This window comes from Pezoporus occidentalis, unplaced genomic scaffold, assembly GCF_034315485.1.
Source record: "Pezoporus occidentalis ecotype Australia unplaced genomic scaffold, CSIRO_AGI_Poc_V1 ctg20, whole genome shotgun sequence".
NCBI classification, from domain to species: Eukaryota; Metazoa; Chordata; class Aves; order Psittaciformes; family Psittacidae; genus Pezoporus; species Pezoporus occidentalis.
The window spans coordinates 6,340,709-6,359,888 of NW_026913856.1; the positions used below are offsets into that span (position 1 = coordinate 6,340,709).

Consider the following 19,180-nt stretch of genomic DNA (forward strand, 5'->3'; position numbering starts at 1 on the left):
TTGATGTTCTCTTGGCATCTTGACAGAAAAAAAAAGACACCAAAACCAAAGAGTTTTTTCCCAAGAAACCATCTGCTCCAATCACCACAAAACTGTGCAAGCAGTGTGTTTTACATCTAAATGCCTAAGGGGAGCTTTTTGCCTTTATTTCAAGCCAACATACAAGCCAAATGAGTGATCAACAGATTGATACCTGCAGTTTCTGGAGCAATGACGTGGCTGGTGGGTTATACAGCTGATCAGTGAGGAACTGTGGGAGGTACAAGAGAGGTTTTGGGTGATTATGGTAGTAGTGAAACTGCTCAGAATGTATGACAAATAAACCATGAATGCTGAAACACAGAAAAGCATAACTATACCTTTACTGAGAGAGGCTGCCTCAATGACTATCTGCACATCATCAGCAGAACCATAAAGTTGCTGATTTTGCAGGCATTTCTTCCTCAGCTTGATAAGTTAATATATATTGTTTAACATGATAATGTAGCAAGCTGTTGTTTTGTGGTTTGAAAGCCAGCTGCATTTGATTGATGCCAGGAATGGAAGTATTTATAAAATGACACTGAATTAGAAGTAGTCAGTTTATAGGTCTGGGGAAATGAATCTTTTATGAAGAATAAAACTTTATGATGAAAGAGAAATGCTGAGGAAGTGTGCATCTTGAATTAAACTCTTTTGGACCGGATGTATGGTGTAAAGATTCTTAAAATAAAAAAACCTGTCTCATTATATTTTTAGGAAAGGGATGTTTCTAAGCATTCTCTTTTGTGGTGGCCCAATCCCAAGCGTATGGTCATGTGTATTCTCTTACTTGTGAAGAGGGAAGTACAATAGCTATATTTCCAGGCAAGAACTTCCCATGTACTTCCTATCTTCAACTGAGATGGAAAGTTCTTCCCCAGAAATACATAGCCATTGGACTTCCCCAAAAAGTCCCTGGAATATATTTCTGCTTCTGATTTAAAGCTGTTGTGATTTTTGAGGCATCAGGCACAAATATGAGCCCATTCTAGCTTTTTGTATGTGTGAGGATTTTTGTTTGCTTTGTCTTAATGTCATAGAATATAAAGTAGGTACCACTGTGCTTTGAAATGAATGGGCAGCCTTGAACTCCTGTTAGTGTTTAGTTTGCCAACCTGCTTATGAAGCACAAGAGCATAAAAGGTATGTTTCTGAGAATAAGGCATTCTCACCATGGCTGCAGAAGCCTAGCATCAGCTTTCAAATCAGTGCAAGGGCTTCCTTTCAGCCACATTATTCAGCAGTTCCTCTGGTTACTGTACTGATGTGGACATGTTTAACGTGGTGTAGTTTTCTGTATTGATGTTTGTGAACAGGTACAACCTTAGATTGTACAAGGGCATAATGACATCTAAAGACAACCCCAAATTTTAGCTGCATTTTTACACCTGTTATATCAACTTGTGAGACTATAACAACTTTTACTTAATCGTAAATGTCACTTTGATGGTAGTTAGAAACTAGTATCTCAAAACTTCTGACAGACCTAACGTTAGAGAAAAATGGATCTAATTCTCTACAGCTTTCCTCATGGAGCTAGCATTTCTGTGCAAAATGAATGTAAAATTCTGCTCTTCTGAGTTGTTGGAATTTCTTATCAGTATTCACCAAGGGAATGATTTTGCAGAACAAGATAATGTCCAGTGAGTTGAAAGGTTAAAGAACTGCAGCTGGCAAATCATAATCAGATTCAGCCATTGTATTAAGCCAGTTTTATGACAGAATAGAGATTTGGGGGTTTACATCTTAAAATCTACATGTACTTTCCAGTCTTATCATAAGTATTTCAGTAGAACTGTCAAAGGACAACTGTATACATAGTATTTCTACTTCAGTATATATTTTAATCTGTTTCTAAATCTCTGCTAACATCAGATCCTCTAGTGGATTAATAATGGTAGTAACCGTATATTCATTTAAAATATAGTCCAATGTACTCAAGTATACCATCTTATTCAGTTGCATTTGTCAAGAAAGAGTTGCATACCAAAACCCATTCATTCTCACTTATACTTGGGCAGTATTTAAGATCCCTTGAAGATTTGCCTTCATTCTTGTTTATTTCACTGTACTTGATTAGATCTTTGTGAAACACATTTCCTAATATGAACACAAATAATCTTCTCCAAATGTATTAAATATGTAAAAAATACTACAGTGTGTTGTACTTGTGAAAAAAAGAGTGAATTTTCATTCTTAAAAATAGAAACCCCCTTTTTTTTCTTTTGAAGAAGTCTCAAAAAAAGTAGGTGAAAATACCAGGGTTAGGATCATCTTGTAGTATTGGAAAACATGGCATGGTATGCAGTGGTAAGCTTCTTTTTGAGTTGTCTGACCTTTAATCATTGGTGAATAAAACCAACATGCTGTCAGATCTCTGTTATTTCTCTCAAGGGTGTAACACTGCCTGAAGTAGCAATGAAACAAAACCTTTGAGAGCTTATATTCAAGGTCACTACAGCAAGAGGCAAGACTTTGGGAAATACAACAAAAGGAAAAAAAGAAGAAATGTATCTAAACAAGCTAGCTATGCTTGTTGAACAGTGAACCAGACACTTGTTATAACAGCCTGTAAATGAAGCTAGGTTTGTTTTTACTTTTACTACAATATTTCATTTTTATTTGATATTTTAGTGATGTGTACTTCAAGATCTTCAAAAAGAATATATAAATTCACTGTTTATCATTGGACATGAATGACACATATTTCTGTTCTGCAGCCACTTCCAGTGTAATGTCCCAGGCCTTGTCTGTAGCAAAGGTTTTAATCACTTGCAATTATTTTGCCACAAAAGGCTCTGTGGATACTGAGAACAGAAGATATGATCTTACAGACCTGTTAAGGAATGCAAATCTTGTATTTGAAATGCTTTTCATCATGGCATTTTACAATAAGACTTGCCCACTGAAGGTCTATGGGGGAAAAGAGTGCGTTAACCACCACAGAAGAATTAATCTCCAACAAAGAATTACAACTAATTTTGACATTGTGGTTCACACATTAGATAACATGGTTTCAGTACAAAGTTATTTAAATGTAAATTGTATATTTGCGATGCAAGTTCATGGGATTTGATGAATTGTTTCAGTTGGGATTTTTAGGCTAAAGAATGGACACTTTCCTAGATTCCTTATTTGTATAAAGTTTTCTAATACCTTTTGTATTAATTTGTTACTCTATTTTGATTCACCATTGAAACTGGCTTGTTGATTTGATCATGACTTTTTTCTTAGTAGGTAGGATTTTACTCTTTCTTTAGCTCAGTATTACAAGAAATATTTTCATTTTCTTCTGATGACATATTACTTTTAGGGTTTTTGGTTTCATTTTTCTTTTTTTATTGTTGTTAGGGGGTTTGTTTGTTTATTTTGTTTATTTGCTTGTTTTATAATGCTTTCATTTAAACATACAAATGAACTGATTAAGAAATTGTAATGGTCTAGGTATGATTATCTCACAGGTCAACCCAGGTGTCTACTTATTTTGCTTCTCAATGTACTGTAGAAAGCAAATAAAAGTGTGATGTGACAGATTCGTGTAGGTTATGTGAACCTCTAGCATGCCTGCCTAAGAGAGAGGAAAAGACTTGATCCTTTGTTCTACTACTTGCAGAACTATATGTTCCACTAGCTAAATAGAGAATTGCCAGCATCTGCATTAACTGTCATATAGAAGAGTGGGGTTTTCCCCGTAAATAATTTAGGAATCTGCATTCGTTATCAAATACCTTACTGCACTCTATAGCAGAAGTGTGTGCTACAGGACTTTCATGTTAAAAAAACCTTTCATCACTTGAAGGTTAGCCTAGCAATAGAGGTGTTTCGGTTTTTTTTTGTATTGAGGCTGACATAATAAGCCCATAAGTTTCCACAATTGAAATTAGAATAATGTAGGCTTTAATCATTAGAAAATTTCTTACTGACAGAAATTATAATGTCCAACCAATTCTGCAGCTGTGCAAGACTTCAAAGTGAAAATAGAGACATTTCTCTCAGCAGTCATCTTGATCATATGTATCCTGAAGACTTTCAACCTGTAGAATTTAAAGAGAAAAAAAAAGAATCTATAATTAATTTAGTGAAATGTGATTAATAAGCATGACTATAAAGCAAACAAATACAGGGAACTTATGTTAGAGTCATATGTCAGCTGCAAACAAGAAACACTGGTCTTTTGTTAGCTCACTAGAAGCAGAGTAACACAGATACAAGTACCAACTATCAGGTGAAACTACTTTGTTGTCTGGATAAGATAATGATGTATTGCATCCATCTGGTTCTCACATGTGAAGGCAGCATAATTTTACAATTTCTGGCTAACTCCAATCTGTTATCTGTCCATCTTTCCCTTAGGAACGACTGTGATGCGTATAACAGCAGTTGATGGTGATGATGCTAACACAGACAATGCTCTTATCCGGTATGACATCCTCAAACAGACACCTGACAAACCATCTCCAAATATGTTCTTTATTGACCCAGAAAAGGGAGATATTGTTACAGTGGTATCATCTGCACTGTTGGATCGTGAGGTAGGTGAACATTTTCTTATAGTCAGTGTGATATTTTAATGTTTGCGCCTGTAATCTGTCATGTGAAAAGAAGTATAGAGCGTTGTGGGGGTGGGGGTTCAAAGGCTCAACTTTGAGGAATCTTAAGAGTTTTGTAAAAAATTTTGTAAGGAGTTGTATGCTTAGATCAAGATTTATGAGTTCAGGAGCTCATAATTCCTGGGTGAGACATAGTGTTGGATAACAAGAGCGAAGATCTCACAAATAAGTGGAATTCAACTTAGAGTTACAAACTGAGTGCTTGGAAGGAGGAAAAAAATCCCCAAACCTGATTGTGCATATAGCTTGCTATGAGGTTGTTAGAGTTTGGTGGCTAAAATCCTTTTCTAGAATTTCATCAAATGGGTTTAATGGCTTGACTAACTCGGTACCCCATAGGCAATAAATAAATAAAGAAAGAAAGAAAAGAAAACACAAAAAAGTATACAAAATAGTAAAGGAACAGGTAGTCTGCGTGTGTTTTTAAGGTGAATAATCATAGTGCCATAATTTATGTTTATTATATAGTATAAATTGATAGCAAAGAAGACTTAGGTATGATCACTCCATGTTCAGAGGACAACAAAGTAATGCAAATCTGTTTAGACAAAGGTCTACTCATCAGAGTATTTGAAGTCTAGGCACTAATACAGTGATGACCCTACAGAGTTACCCTATGAATCACCATTCCCTTCCATTATGGAGCCCTGTGTGTTCTTAGTTTGCTGGAGATGACCAGGTTCTTTTCTTGCAGGCTGTTTGAGGTGTATACTAATTTACTGAACTTGTCTTCTAAGTTGATTAGATTCACAACTGTCCGATGTTCTCAATATTTAGCACATTATGTGTGATTTTAACCAGATGAAAATGATGCCCATATCATTTTCCATTTTAGATGAGTTTTTTTTCTGCAGGCTTTTGCAACAGCAGAAATTTAATGGGTAAACCAGACACATATTCCAGGTACATAGTGTAGTAAAACAAAGGTCTAGGCCTGTAGATCTGTCTCTTAAGTTTAAAGAGATTCGAATTCTTTCATACTTGTGTGGCTGTCTACAGATTCAGGCCCAAGTTAAGATTTATATAATCATTACCTTTTTGCCTGAAGTCTCCCTTCTAAATTCATTGTTTCAGTTCAAAAGCTTTATACTGTTTTCTGAAGTCAATTTTGGGTATTTTTTATTCCTAATAGATAACCATTCCCCAGGTTAAACCAATTTACTCAAAATTAGAAAATCAATGGAAGGGAATGAACATGCCTGCTTTTCCTAGTATCTTTCAAAGGTCACTGGTAATTCATGAAATAATGATGCTGTCTCCATACAAGAAGCCTGGCCTCAATCGAACAGGTAGTACATCTGGCTAGTATATCCTGAAAACAAGATGTGAATTCCTCATGATTTTTAGTAATAGCTGATTCGATACCTTCATGGCAAGCTGCAGTCTTGTTGAATCTGCAAAGTAATTTTTGTTGTTCTTGCAAATGTTTTATGTTTTATGAGCCAAAATGTAGGGCTGTGTAAAAAAATAACACTAAAAATGAGCATTATCTGCAGTTTAAGTCCAATCTAATATTTTCTTGTTGGGTAAGAGGCTTGGGAAGATGTTTTCTATTTCTTTACAAGATTCTTTGTCTTGTGCTCTCAGTCATCTTTGTGGGTTCAGCCTCTTTTCCCCCTTTCTGTGTACATATGTTTTGTGTAGAAATTGGTAGTCGTGCCTCCTTTTTAGATCTGTGGAGTTAGGCATCCATGGTCAAAGATATTTATCTTCTACTTTAAAGCTTAATAGCAGCTTTTAGGAACAAGCCGCCTAGCGGTCTTAACCTGAACAATTCTGGGTACCAGCATGATCTTGATATGGCACAAATAACCCTTATGTATTTCCATGTAGCTCATGAAATTGAATGTTTGTAACAGAATTGTCTGTCTCCAGTGGATAAAGACAGGAGTAACACTTGGAGGAGGAAACCTCTGTTTAGCTACTGCTTAGGGAATAAAGTATTTGCATATCACCAGGCTTGAAGGTGATGCTGGAAAAGTGGTAGGCAGGAGAGATTACTATTTGCCACTCTTTTGTGGGAGCATCAGCTGATATTATTGTTATTATATGTTCTGTGGTGAACCTTTGTAGATCTAAAGTGCTTTGGCTATTTATCACAATCTTCTAAGAAGTGCATTGTAGAAACATGGGACAAAGAAATGATCTTTCCCCTAAGAGCATTGCTAGTAGGTACATAATATTAGAGACCAGAAAAGGTAAACAGAGGCATAGAATGGTGGCTGGAAAAAGACTGAGTGTAATAGTATTTGTGAACAGGAGGCAGCAATGCTTTTACTTACCTCAGTTCTTACCCTTCTCTCGTAGCATCTCAGTAGACAATGTATTGTAGTAGACACACATAGGGAACAATGAAATTTGCATGTAGTCCATTGCTTGGAAAAGAGAATAGATGTTAAACAACTCAGCTGATCCTTTTTGATGACTGGGATTTGATAGCTCTATTTGCTAATAACTGGGTATAGATCATGAAGGCACACTCAGGTTATTTATCTGAGGAGGAGGAAGAGGGAAAAGTGCATTTCTGCTGGGGAATTACACAGCTGAACAGACTGAAAAAATGAGTCCTGGTGAATTTGGTTATTCATGAGAAGCAGCTTCTCCTAGATTTTACTTAAACTTCAAATAGGGTGAATTGCCTGTGATTTTTCTGGTTTTGTTAACTCTATTTATTTTCTATTTGAGTCTAATAAGTGAGTAACAGTCAAAAATTATTAGCTGTTCCTTGTAGATGTACTGTTTAAAACTGCATTAGCCCTTATCACCAAGTAAGAAGCTAAATTAAAGTAAAACCTTCTCTAGGATGCACATGGAAAAGAGAGAAAATTATTTCTCATTTATCATATGTATATTCTGTGCACCATAGGTTGATATGAACTCTGGGTTTCTTTTAAGCATGTTAAAACATTGATTACTCATATTTTCCACTTCTTTTAATAAGTTTTGCTACTGCTTGGATCTTTAAGCTTTTGTGAGATGAATTTGAGCATCATTTATTTCCTATTTGTGCATCAGAGGGAGCAGGAGACCAGGGGTATTGCCTAGTGGGAGATACTGATATGTGGAGATACAAAGCATCTGGCAGGTTTTGCACATACAGTGTATAGTCCTTATGTTTTCATGCTTCAGCATTTTCAGGGAGTTTGCTATGGCATAGCCTCAGAAATTCTTGTTTCAGTACAAAGAATCAAAACACAGGTATTTACCCTAAAGAAAAATAACATTTGGTTGTCTAGGGAGCTCAAGGAGCCCAACTGAATAAATGTGTGAAATTTTAGCATGTTTAAGTAAACATCTAGGTTAATTATTTTAAGGAGATGAAATCAAATCAAACTTGTTTTGTTTTGTTTTATTTTTTTCCTGGTAATACTTCAGAATGAAAAGTAAATTCTTAGTAGACACTTTTAAAATAAAATAAAATTAAAAAAAAATAATAATTTTTTTTTCTAGTGAACATCAGCTGCTCACCTGTTTTAGTCACACTGGATTAGCTCAAAATTAAGACAAGTTTGTTAAATTCCTACAACCTTTCAAAATGTCTTTTTCCATGACTGACATTTCTTGGGTCTTTTGCTAAATTGAGGGTATGGAGATGAGAATGCTCCTTGTGCGTTAGGTGGCCTCTCCTTCAAAGGCTGTTCCAAAGCTCTTTTTTGCATAAAGTAACAGAAGGAATGCATAATGGGAAAGGCACCGCTCTCTCTTTAGGGCTGTTTTCTTGCACTATCTAGAAATAAAAAGGTCATCTTAAGTCTTTTAAGTTGCCTGTCTGCTTTCAGATACCCAAATTAACAATTTTTTTTTTTTTTATGTTTTTAGTAATTGAATGGGTGTTTGGTTTATCATGGATGGGTGCCAGTGTCTGTTTTGGAGCTGTTTCTGTAATATAGTATCACCTACAAAAGCATGAAGCAAAAAAAGCAATTCCCTCCAGTATGCAAAAAAAGTGTATGTGGGAATCCCACAGATTGCATCCAGGAGGCTGCTGGGTGCTTTTGATTTCTATTAACATCTGCTGAGGGAAGCTGAGTGCTCCATGCCTCCAAGGAAATATTTAGCACTGTGCAGGATTTATATTTATATACCAGCATATTTTTATTTACAAATTTTTCAGATTCAGATTTGTTTCCTAAAGTGCATGATCCTTGTGGTTTAAAGCAAAACTCTGATAATTTCAAAGAGCATTCATTTTCATTTTCAGAAGGAAAGGTAAGGACATGTTTTTAAAGATTAATGTGGGTTGTTTTTTTTACTTGTGGGAGTTAGGCATCCTTGAATGTGTCAACAATAAAGATTGAAGAGTGTTAGGGGCAAATTATACCTCCAGATATCCATTGGAGAATACATTTTGATTCATAAGTTCAGAGAAGGATGCCCTTCATCAAAGTGTATGGACTAAATGACCCAAAATAGAGAACAATTGGGGGATGGGGGTTGGTGATGAAAAAGGAGAATCAAAAAAGAAGAAAGAAACATTGAGGAAATGTCCTGAATTCTGCATTTCAGGGATGAAGTGTCCACTTCAAAGTGACACTTCTCTGCAGTGAAAGAAAAATAATGTTCTTCATGAGCATAGGAGGCGATAACATTTGTTCTCTTGTATAATCAACTCTTAAGTTTCCTTTATGGGTTGGTAATCGGTTTTTCTGCTTACCCACAATGCTATTTTGTCACTGTTAGACCGCTCTGCTCTGCAGGAAATCAGCTGTAAGATATTATAAATTTTATCTGACTAAAGTAATAGAAGAAGGGTGCCACCACAGTTGCTTAAGTGAAATATTTATTTCTTGCAGTTTGAGGAGTAATATGCTTTTGCTTTGTATAGGAATGTCTGTGCTTAATTTGCATTGAAGTTAGCAAATAGTTTGAGATATCTCCTACATGCTGGACTATATGGTGTCACGTATGTCTTTAAACACCTCAACAAAACTAATTCAAGTATTCTGAGAAATCCTGGGCTGGATTCAGTCAAATTGAATGTGTTCTCCAATGAGACGGACTCTCAGTGTGCCTGTAAGTGTCACGCCACCATTTCAGTCAGCAAGTGTTATATTCTGTAATCAATTGAACAAATCTTGGTGTATCAACCGACCATTATTTGAACCATATATCCTTTTGCTTCTCTTTGTTACTTAGAAACATGGAGCTGAAAGCCTTATGCCGTAAGCAGCAAGAAACATGGTGTTACATTAGCCCATCCTGCTCATGTTTGTTGACCACTTGTAATAATGTATTAGCTGGTTGAGCCTCCTGCTTAAATGAATGGCTCTAGACTTCAAACAACAACTGCAACTAAAAGCAGTGTATAACAACTAGCAAATACCCATTTGTGTCTGTGCAATGATGAATGACTGTATGGTGCCTAGCAATTTTTCAAGTCAACAGCAACCCACCGATACTTATTCACCAATACATTGCTTGCATGAAGTGAATGCTTGCCAAAATGTTCTTTAAGGTATGCAGCCCGGTCTGCTGTGATAAGTAAATCACAGTGGTTTTGTTGATAGGACTTAAGTTCTCTGAAGGGGTAGCAGAAGAAAATAGAAAAAGCTTGTCCACTTCTGCAGATGGACACTACTCTCTTTATCCATACTTTCCATTTTGGAGATAGGTGTCTTAAGCAGTGAATGTACTTATTACTTACTCAATTTAAATGCAAATGCTGAACCAACAGTACACTCTCATTTTTAATGAAAAGATATTAATCTTTTCAGAAAATGCATTCTACATTTGATCTTCATATTAACCTCTAAAATATTCATATTTACAGTGATTGTGTGGAAAAGTATACCTTGGAGCACATCAGCTCTGACTGAGAATAATTGTATCATTTTGTCTTGTCTTCTCTGACAGAATTCCCACTTGCACACCTTTAACTTGTTTTGCAATACACTAAATTCCATAGCTGGACCTCAATTTTTATGGTTTGGGGATTTTTAGTGACAGATACGATGATATCTCATATTTCTTTTCTGCTTAAAATACAAGATAAATAAAGCGTTCATCCCTTTCCCTGGATTAATGCATTACTCGTACTATGGTTTCTGGTGCCTGCAAATGTGAGGAGCAGTGGGTCTTCAGAGGAAAATTCATGGGTCTTTGGTCTCTTTTCGGAGATGATTCCATAGACCATTATGTCTCAAATATTAGAAAAGAATAAAAATGAGAAGAAAGTTTCCAGTTATAATGCTTGCTAGCTTATGAACAAATGGACAGAGAGGTGGAATGTGTTTGTTAGTGAGATGTGAACTCTTATTTAAAATTAAGTTCATGACAAACTTTCCAGCATTTGGGCTTAAATGTCTGCAGTGAGAAAGAATCTGATTTTAATAGATGTACCAGTAGTTCTTAGTTTGATTCCTGTTATGTTTTTGATGAGAAAGCTCACTAATCCATTCTTAAATCTTGAAAGAGGCTGTGCAAAAAAGGTAAATAAATGTAAAAATGCTATGTCGAATATCAGTAGTATCGTTCAGGTTAGGAATAATGAAGATTCCCAGTGCCAGAACATTAGGAAAAAACGTTCATTTAACAAAAAAAATAAAAAAGCCTGATCTGCATAAAGCTGTAGTGGCAGAATTTCTGCAAATGTTTCATTATATTGTTATTATCTGTATCTACTTTCATTTAATTCAATGTGTAGCTTGATAGTCAGATTTTGTTTAAAAAAACCCAAATTATTTGACAGTAATAAGGAACAGATTTTCTTTCCTATAAAAACCTGTGAGGAACCCTCACAAGCAGCCATTTCAGCATAATGTAGCTGACTCTGGGCAGTGAATATAATATCAAGGTCACAAAGCAGATAAATCACTGGATGGCTTTTCTTCAAAACATTAAGCACAACATGTAAGAATACTACCTCTGGGGAAAAATAAAACCATTGTGTGAGCAAACATGTTTGCTTTCTTTGTAAATGACAGGCTCTCTGGCTTAAGTTTACCTTTCTCACTCTGAACTGTGCATGACTGACTGCCTGTGAGACCCCAGGGACCACTGGAACTCCCTTGCATTCATGCACTGTCTCTGCTGTGCAGGTGGTTGAGGCCTCAGCAGATTTCCCTTTGTAGCCCTAAACTCAGGCCTGTTGACAACTTTGTAGGTAGAATCCCTAGCCATTACTGACTCCGGGTTATCCTCCTGCCAGATCTCCTGGGTAACATCTATGTGTAGCTGTCCTTTTACAATTTCATTGATACAAACTGGGGTAATTGCTATAGGTACACCTAAGCTTTTTAAAATGTAGATTGCAGGTGGAATAACCACTTAACAGGCAGAGGTTTTGCAAGTGCACGTTTCTCTCCTCTCTGTAGATGAATAACGTGAAATCCCAACCAAAATATCAAAGGAATCTTTCTACTTGCTTTCTCTGTGTTCCCTCTGATACTGAGGGAAGAGGAAAAAGTGTTTCCAGCTCTTATGAGGATCTTGGAATTATTTATTAGATAAGTTACTGGCTTTTCATTTCTCTAGTATGTTATTCACCATAGTATGAAAAACAGGTGATTCTCAAATATTGATGACTTGTAAAATATATATTCCTATAATAGCTTACTTTCTGAAAAGATCCATATTTTCCAGAAGATGCGAATATGTCTTTTTTTTTTTTTTTAACTTCCAGTTCTCTAGTTGCACTGAGAAATATTTATATTCTCTGTTTCATGTTTTGGGTTAGGAGTTTTGGTAACGCTAACAGGTAGTTTCCTGATCGTGTATATGCCACTCATCCAAACATCTCAAGTTTCTCTGACACTGATGTGCTGCAAAGAGATTTTAAAAACGTCATCTTCAAGACACTTACTTACTAAGATTGACACAAAGAATTATATCAGCTGCCCATGTACTTTGAATAGAGGCTGATAACTGAAAGTTATATCTTTTTTTGCCTAAAGTTTCTTTATAGAAAAACTGAAGAAATATTAGCTCTATTGTTGTTTACATGTTAAAGTCCCAGTGTGACAAGTGATTAACACTTGTACTCATAACAAAAACTTTAAGTGGCAGATTTTTTGGAGAGAGCTGATTAATTACTACATGCTGGTACATATTCTGCTAGTACAATGGGCCTGATGATCACTAAAATTGAGCTACAATGGGAGGTTATAAAAATTAGGCATTCCGCACTGGGGACACACCATTTATTTTTTAGATGTCTCAGGCAATGGTTTTGGCTCAGGAGAGAGAGGATTGGAAGGGTCAAAAGGTGATAAAAATGTGAAAGATTCTCACTGCCCATATTTTTCAATTCTTTCTTAGGGCTAAGGACTATGACTACAAAAGTAGAAGGAAGTCTCTATTGATTAATCCAAATACATCTTTTTCTTTCAAATAGCCCTAGTTTCCAAACAGGTTTTGCTGTCGGGATGAAATTAAATCCTTGCTATACAAGTAGTAAGGAAGTATGTTGGAAAAAAAATAAACTTTTTCAGTATCAATACTTTCAGAATGCTTAGTACTTGAGAGACTAAAAAGGAAAACATTTGTTTACAAACAGTGTGACTCAGATAGAGTTAGTACTGAAAAGTAAATGGGATTACTTCAAAGTCACTATAGGAAAAATTGCTTATCTCTGAGCTGCAGCTCAGAGTACTTGGAAATCTATGAGTTACTCCAGAGATGCTTCAGGAGAGAAAGTTTTGTGCACCTTAGTATCAAAATCAATCACTACTCATTCTTTTCTCGAATACAATAAAGCTTTGGAAACCAAGTGATTCACACTTCTACCTTTAGTCAATAGCAGTATCAAATGCATACTTATATACTTGTGACTGTAGTGAACACCGAACCCTATAATATTGCTGGTAATCCACCCAACATATATGTTGTGTTGGCAAGAGAGAAAATTACTCAGTGCCAGAAGTTAGGATTAGGTCAATTTCTCAAAAGAAACCCCTTAGATTAATGTTTAATAGCAAAAAGGAAAAAAAGAATATAGCTATAAAACTATGGGTTTTTATCTATAATCTGGAATCTGTAGACTCCAGATTCCTTAATTTTGGGTTTGTTTGTTTTTTTTTTTTTAATTTTCTTAAAACATAAAAAAAGGAATTGTCAAATATATGTGGTTATGTTTAATGTTCTGCTAACATAATTTGCATTTCCCAGTGCCGTTATTGTGGAATAATTGCTCTAGCATCAATGGGGTGTTACTTTTTATTCCCCAAATCAAAACAAAAATGTTGCATGGAGACCTCATAGCAGCCTTTCAGCATCTGAAGGGCGCCTATAAGGGTGCTGGGGAGGGACTCTTCGTTAGGGACTGTAGTGATAGGACAAGGGGTAATGGGTTAAAACTTAAACGGGAAGTTTAGATTGGATATAAGGAGAAAGTTCTTTGCTGTAAGGGTGGTGAGGCACTGGAATGGGTTGCCCAGGGAAGCTGTGAATGCTCCATCCCTGGCGGTATTCAAGGCCAGGCTGGAGAGAGCCTTGGATGACACAGTTTAGTGTGAGGTGCCCCTGCCCATGGCAGGGGGGTTGAAACTTGATGATCTTAAGGTCCTTTCCAACCCCAACTATTCTATCATTCTGTGAAGTGCCAGTCAGATGCCGGATTCATCTTTATCACTTATTTTTTTTTTCACTTTCTGTTATCTTTCTTGTTTCCTTATGAGTTTCTATCTTTAGAAAGTAGCAAAAATTATTTCAAATATGCTGGTTTGTAGGAGATTTTCTTTTAATACCATTAACGAGAAAAAACTGCCTAATTGTATCTGTCCTAAGTGCTGGAATATCTAATTACAATTATATGAATTAAGATGATGGGGGAGAGAGAGAGAGTTTCAGGTTTTACTGTCAGTGTAATGGCATTCTTTTGGCGTTTGTGAAGCATTAGGTAGCATTTCTCTGTTCAGTTGTGCCAACATCCCATAGTCCTCAGTCTGTGCTATTGCTATATAAAATTCTATTCAAGGTTAAAAAAAAACCCTCTTAGTCTACAAGAATAATATTAGGTTTTACTTTTCTGTTTATATACTCAGTAACTCAATTAAAAGGCAATCTGAGAAGGCAGAGTGTGAATAATGTTGGTATATTTGAATAAATCATACATTTTAATTCTTAAAACCAATAAACACAGGTGAATGCGCAGAAATGTCAGAAGAAACATCCCTTTGAAGAGATCTGGAGATGGATAAATTGTTGAATTAAGCTTGTATAAGCATAAAGAGTCTTTTTACTCAAATTATCCTCTGCTTCTCTTTTGGACTAGAGAATCCGCTAGTGTTTCATTTGTAACAGTTGTCTGCTTTTTTATTTCTATATATTAAGTAAAGTGTGAAAATTGAAATCTTAATTAAAATATAGCTGGAACATCTAGAGAGGGGCTGGTGACAGCCTTTGAATCCATTTTTAGTTGTAAATGTTGGACATTACATCCATATTATGCGTATAAAAACATTTCAAAAGCTTAAAGTCTAAAGCATAAATGAAGTCATTCAGTCTTCTGGTTGATTAGTGTAGAATAAAAGAAGTTCAATTTACGACAGAAGGGTGAGGTTTTTCTTTATATATGCTATACAGGTTTTGGCTATGGCTATGAAAGTTCCCTAAATGATCTTTTTTTCCTTTCTGGAAGATCACTGAATTCACTGACTGATCAAAATGCTGCTGTTTATGAGTATAATTCAGTTTTGTTGATTGCTTTTTACTGCTTGCTTTTGACATCTTTAACTTGATCTGTCTTGTGTCTTGGATTTTAATTTTTTCTTTTTAAAGGAAACTCAATTTCCTTGAAAGGAAATCCATAAAGCATCATTAGAATAGAATCATAGAATGCTTAGGGTTGGAAAGGACCTTTAGATCATCTAGTTCCAACCCCCTTGCCATGGCCAGGGATGCCTCACACTAAACCATCTCACTCAAGGTTTCGTCCAGCTTGGTCTTGAACACTGCCAGGGATGGAGCATTCACAACCTCCCTGGGCAGCCCATTCCAGTGCCTCACCACCCTAACAGGAAAGAACTTCCTCCTTATATCCAATCTAAACTTCCCCTGTTTAAGTTTTAACCCTTTACCCCTTGTCCTATCACTGTAGTCTCTAATGAAGAGTCTCTCCCCAGCATCCCTATAGGCCCCCTTCAGATACTGGAAGGCTGCTATGAGGTCTCCACGCAGCCTTCTCTTCTCCAGGCTGAACAGCCCCAATTTTCTCAACCTATTTTCACGTGGGAGGTACTCCAGTCCCCTGATCATCCTCGTGGCCCTTCTCTGGACTTGTTCCAACAGTTCCATGTCCTTTTTATGTTGAGGACTCCAGAACTGCACACAATACTCCAAGTGAGGTCTCATGAGAGCAGAATAGAGGGGAAGGATCACCCCCTTCGACCTCCTTCCTTGCCAGAGAAGACCGAGGAAAAGTCATTCAGAACCTCAGCCTTCTCCAAATCCTGTGTAGCCAGTTCTCCCGAGAGATTCCTGAGGGGGCCTACATTGTCCCTAGTCTGTTTTTTTATTTGCTACGTACCTGTAGAATCCCTTCCTGTTATCTTTCACATCCGTAGCCAAGTTTAATTCTAACTGGGCCTTACCTTTCCTAACCTGGTCCCTAGCTTCCCAGACAACATCCCTGTACTCTTCCCAGGCCGCCTGTCCTTGCTTCCACCTTTTATAAACCTCTTTTTTCCTTTGACTTTTCCTCAGCATCTCTTTATCCATCCAAGAAGGTCTCCTGGCCCTCCTGCTGCACTTCCTTCTCGTTGGGATGCAACACTCCTGAGCTTGTAGCAGGTGATCCTTGAATATCAACAACAGTCTTGGGGCCCCCCTTTCCCTCTAGGGCTATATCCCATGGAACCTTACTAAGCAGGTTCCTGAAGAGGCCAAAGTCTGCTCTCTTGAGGTCCAGGGCAGTGAGCTTGCTGCACGCTCTTCTTGCTGTCCTGAGGATCTCAACTTTGACCATCTAATGATTGCTGATACAAGGCTGCCCTGAAGCATCAAGTTTCCAATGAGCCCTTCATTCTTCCTCCAGAACAGGTATAGGCTGATTCCTTCAAGACCAAATATATGTATCACTCTTAAAGGAAGATACTGTTCACTCAGAAAAGTGATTTATAAATGTTTTAAGTTTGAACCATATCATACTACCATCTTCAACTAGATACCTCCATCTAAAATATGAATTCTTCTTTGCAGGTTGATGATACCATGAAGCAGTGTTTATGAATGCTGACTTTGCTTTTTTTGACACCCAACATATGATGTTTTCAGACTATGTTGCCTAACACTGTTCATTTAATGATTTTTAGAATACTGGTCCACAGCCTGCCCTGGATGAGATGTTATTTTCAACATAAAAATTGAGCACCCTTACCATTTTAATTTTTCTTTGTAGCATGTATGTTAGGATGTTGCCTTGCATAAAGTTTGAGAGTGCATTTAGATGGACCAGGCAACGCACACTACAGATGAAATACACAGTAGGGGAGAGTTATGGTCTTTAAAATGCGGGATAATTCCACTGACAATCATGAAGATATTTCAGCTTTAAGGGGCTGCAACAGAAGAGAGGGCCCAGAGTCTGGCCTTTGCTTCTGAAGTGAAGAGGAGGGGAAGCAAATTTTATTCCAAATGTATTTCAATTTAATAAACATCTGTCATGTATATTTAAAACTGCCATTTCAGGATTGTAATTATATCATCTGAAAACAAGTCCTCCTCAAAAGAGATTTGAAGTGACAGGCTGAAGAAAATGAAACATGACGTTGCTCGTTCTCCTTTCGTCCTAGAGCTGAAATTTAAATTAATATTCTTCTTCTTGTCAGAAAGTATTTTAATTGGAAATTATTTTTGATTGCAGTTTTCAGAGAGGATGGGATTCTGCCTATTGTGTGTGAACAAAAGTTGTTCACTGTCTCCATAATGTTTTACTAAATTTTTACTCAGATATTTTAAATAGTTGACAGATGTATTGGTAATTGTAAAGAAGAGTAAAAAAATAATAAAAAAACCCACCCTGAGATAAATGTAAAGATTTTTATTTTTTTGTGTGTGTGTTCCTCAGCACCTTTGCATACAGCCCTGTTGTGTTTGTTGCATTGTGTTTGTTGCTATAGTTACCTGTTTGTTGGGAGAAATGGATTTTTTATATTACCAGTAACTAGACTGTAAAAATTAGATATGCTACTTCAGTTTAAGTCTATCAATCACAAGTTTTTTTTTTATAGCTGAGTTTCCTTTCCAATGTTGAAGGAAAGTTATGGAGCCATGCTCCTAGGGAAGGTACAAGTCTCTCCAGCTCCAGAAGTTCATTCAGACTCATCCTGCAGTCCTCTGATGAACTAAAAGATGCCAGCTAAATTTTCTTCCATATACTTTCATGTTCAGCTTTCGGACCTTCTGTAATAGGAGTTTCTCCTATTAATATCTTAATTCTAATATCACAACGGACAATAATAGTCATGCCATGTCCATCACAAATGGTGGCTTTCTGTGATGAAACACAGTGACCCAGCCTACAAGGGACCAAATGCAGGTGTTTGGCTTAATATCTCATTTCTGAATTATTTCTGGTTTGGCATATTGTTCTTTTGTAATCTAATTCAGTTGTCACCAGACAGTGCATCATATCACAGAATAGTTTTCTCCAAGGCCCCATCCAGCCTGGTCTTGAACGCTTCCAGGGATGGGAGCCACAGTTTTTCTGGGCAACCTGTGCCAGCACCTCAGCACCATCACAGGGAAGAGCTTCTTCCTGATATCTTATATAAATCTACCTTCTTTTAATTCAAAGACATTCCTCCTTGTCCTGTCACTCCATGCTCTTGTAAAAAGTCCCTCCCCAACTTTCCTGTAGGTTCTTTTAAGCACTGGAAGCCTGCTGTAAGGTCCAGAAGGACAGGAATGCAGCTTTAAATAGTGAGCCAGGTAACAGTTAGGTGGAAGATGCACATTAGAGAGGAGAATGGTCTGCACAGAATAGGAAAAATATAGGGTTTTATTATAAAAATTGCAGTATTGAAGCAGTAGCTACTTTGACATTTACCTTAGCATTGGCACTTTACTGCACGCATGAAAATCTTTGCCAGAAAGCATGACTTAAGCAAAAATGTTGCTCTGATTTGTGTTTTCATGCAATGCTATCTCACTCATGAGAAGTGACATAAATACTGTTGGCTGCATTATGTTTCACTACTCTAACTTCTGTTGTCTTAGGAATTTCTGAATCATATCTATGTGCATTCATTAATGTATCCTTGATAAAATTTAAAACTTACAGAAGAGACAAACTGAAGGCAGATCAGCTTCCCTGGGGGATTTTTGTTGTTTAAATGAATCATGAATGATTGATGCTAAGTACTGAATGAGAGTTTTTCAGGGGAATTCGTCAAAAGTGTACTTCTAGTACGTGGAATTCTAGAGATTTCCACTAACGTGATTAAATGTTTGAGAATACAAAAGAAAGACAGCAAAATCAGTGCTGATATTAATAAAAGTGTGATTTAGGTTTTCTTGATGTAACTGGAAAGTTGCCTTCGTTGATTTTTGTGGCAGACTTTGCAGCAGGTCCAAGGGAGCTCTGCCAGGGGAATTAGAGATAACAGGGCTTT

General features: G+C 36.7%; 1 protein-coding gene across 3 annotated transcripts in view; it reads left to right on the forward strand.

Annotated features, from left to right (window-relative positions):
* The window catches only part of CDH13 (cadherin 13), a 523,969-nt gene that overhangs the window by 342,420 nt on the left and 162,369 nt on the right, over positions 1-19,180 (forward strand). For all 3 annotated transcript variants that reach the window (XM_062618325.1, XM_062618323.1, XM_062618324.1), the window contains exon 7: positions 4,375-4,553. In XM_062618325.1, coding sequence (XP_062474309.1) covers positions 4,375-4,553 — 179 coding nt within the window. The remainder of the gene's footprint in view (positions 1-4,374; positions 4,554-19,180) is intronic.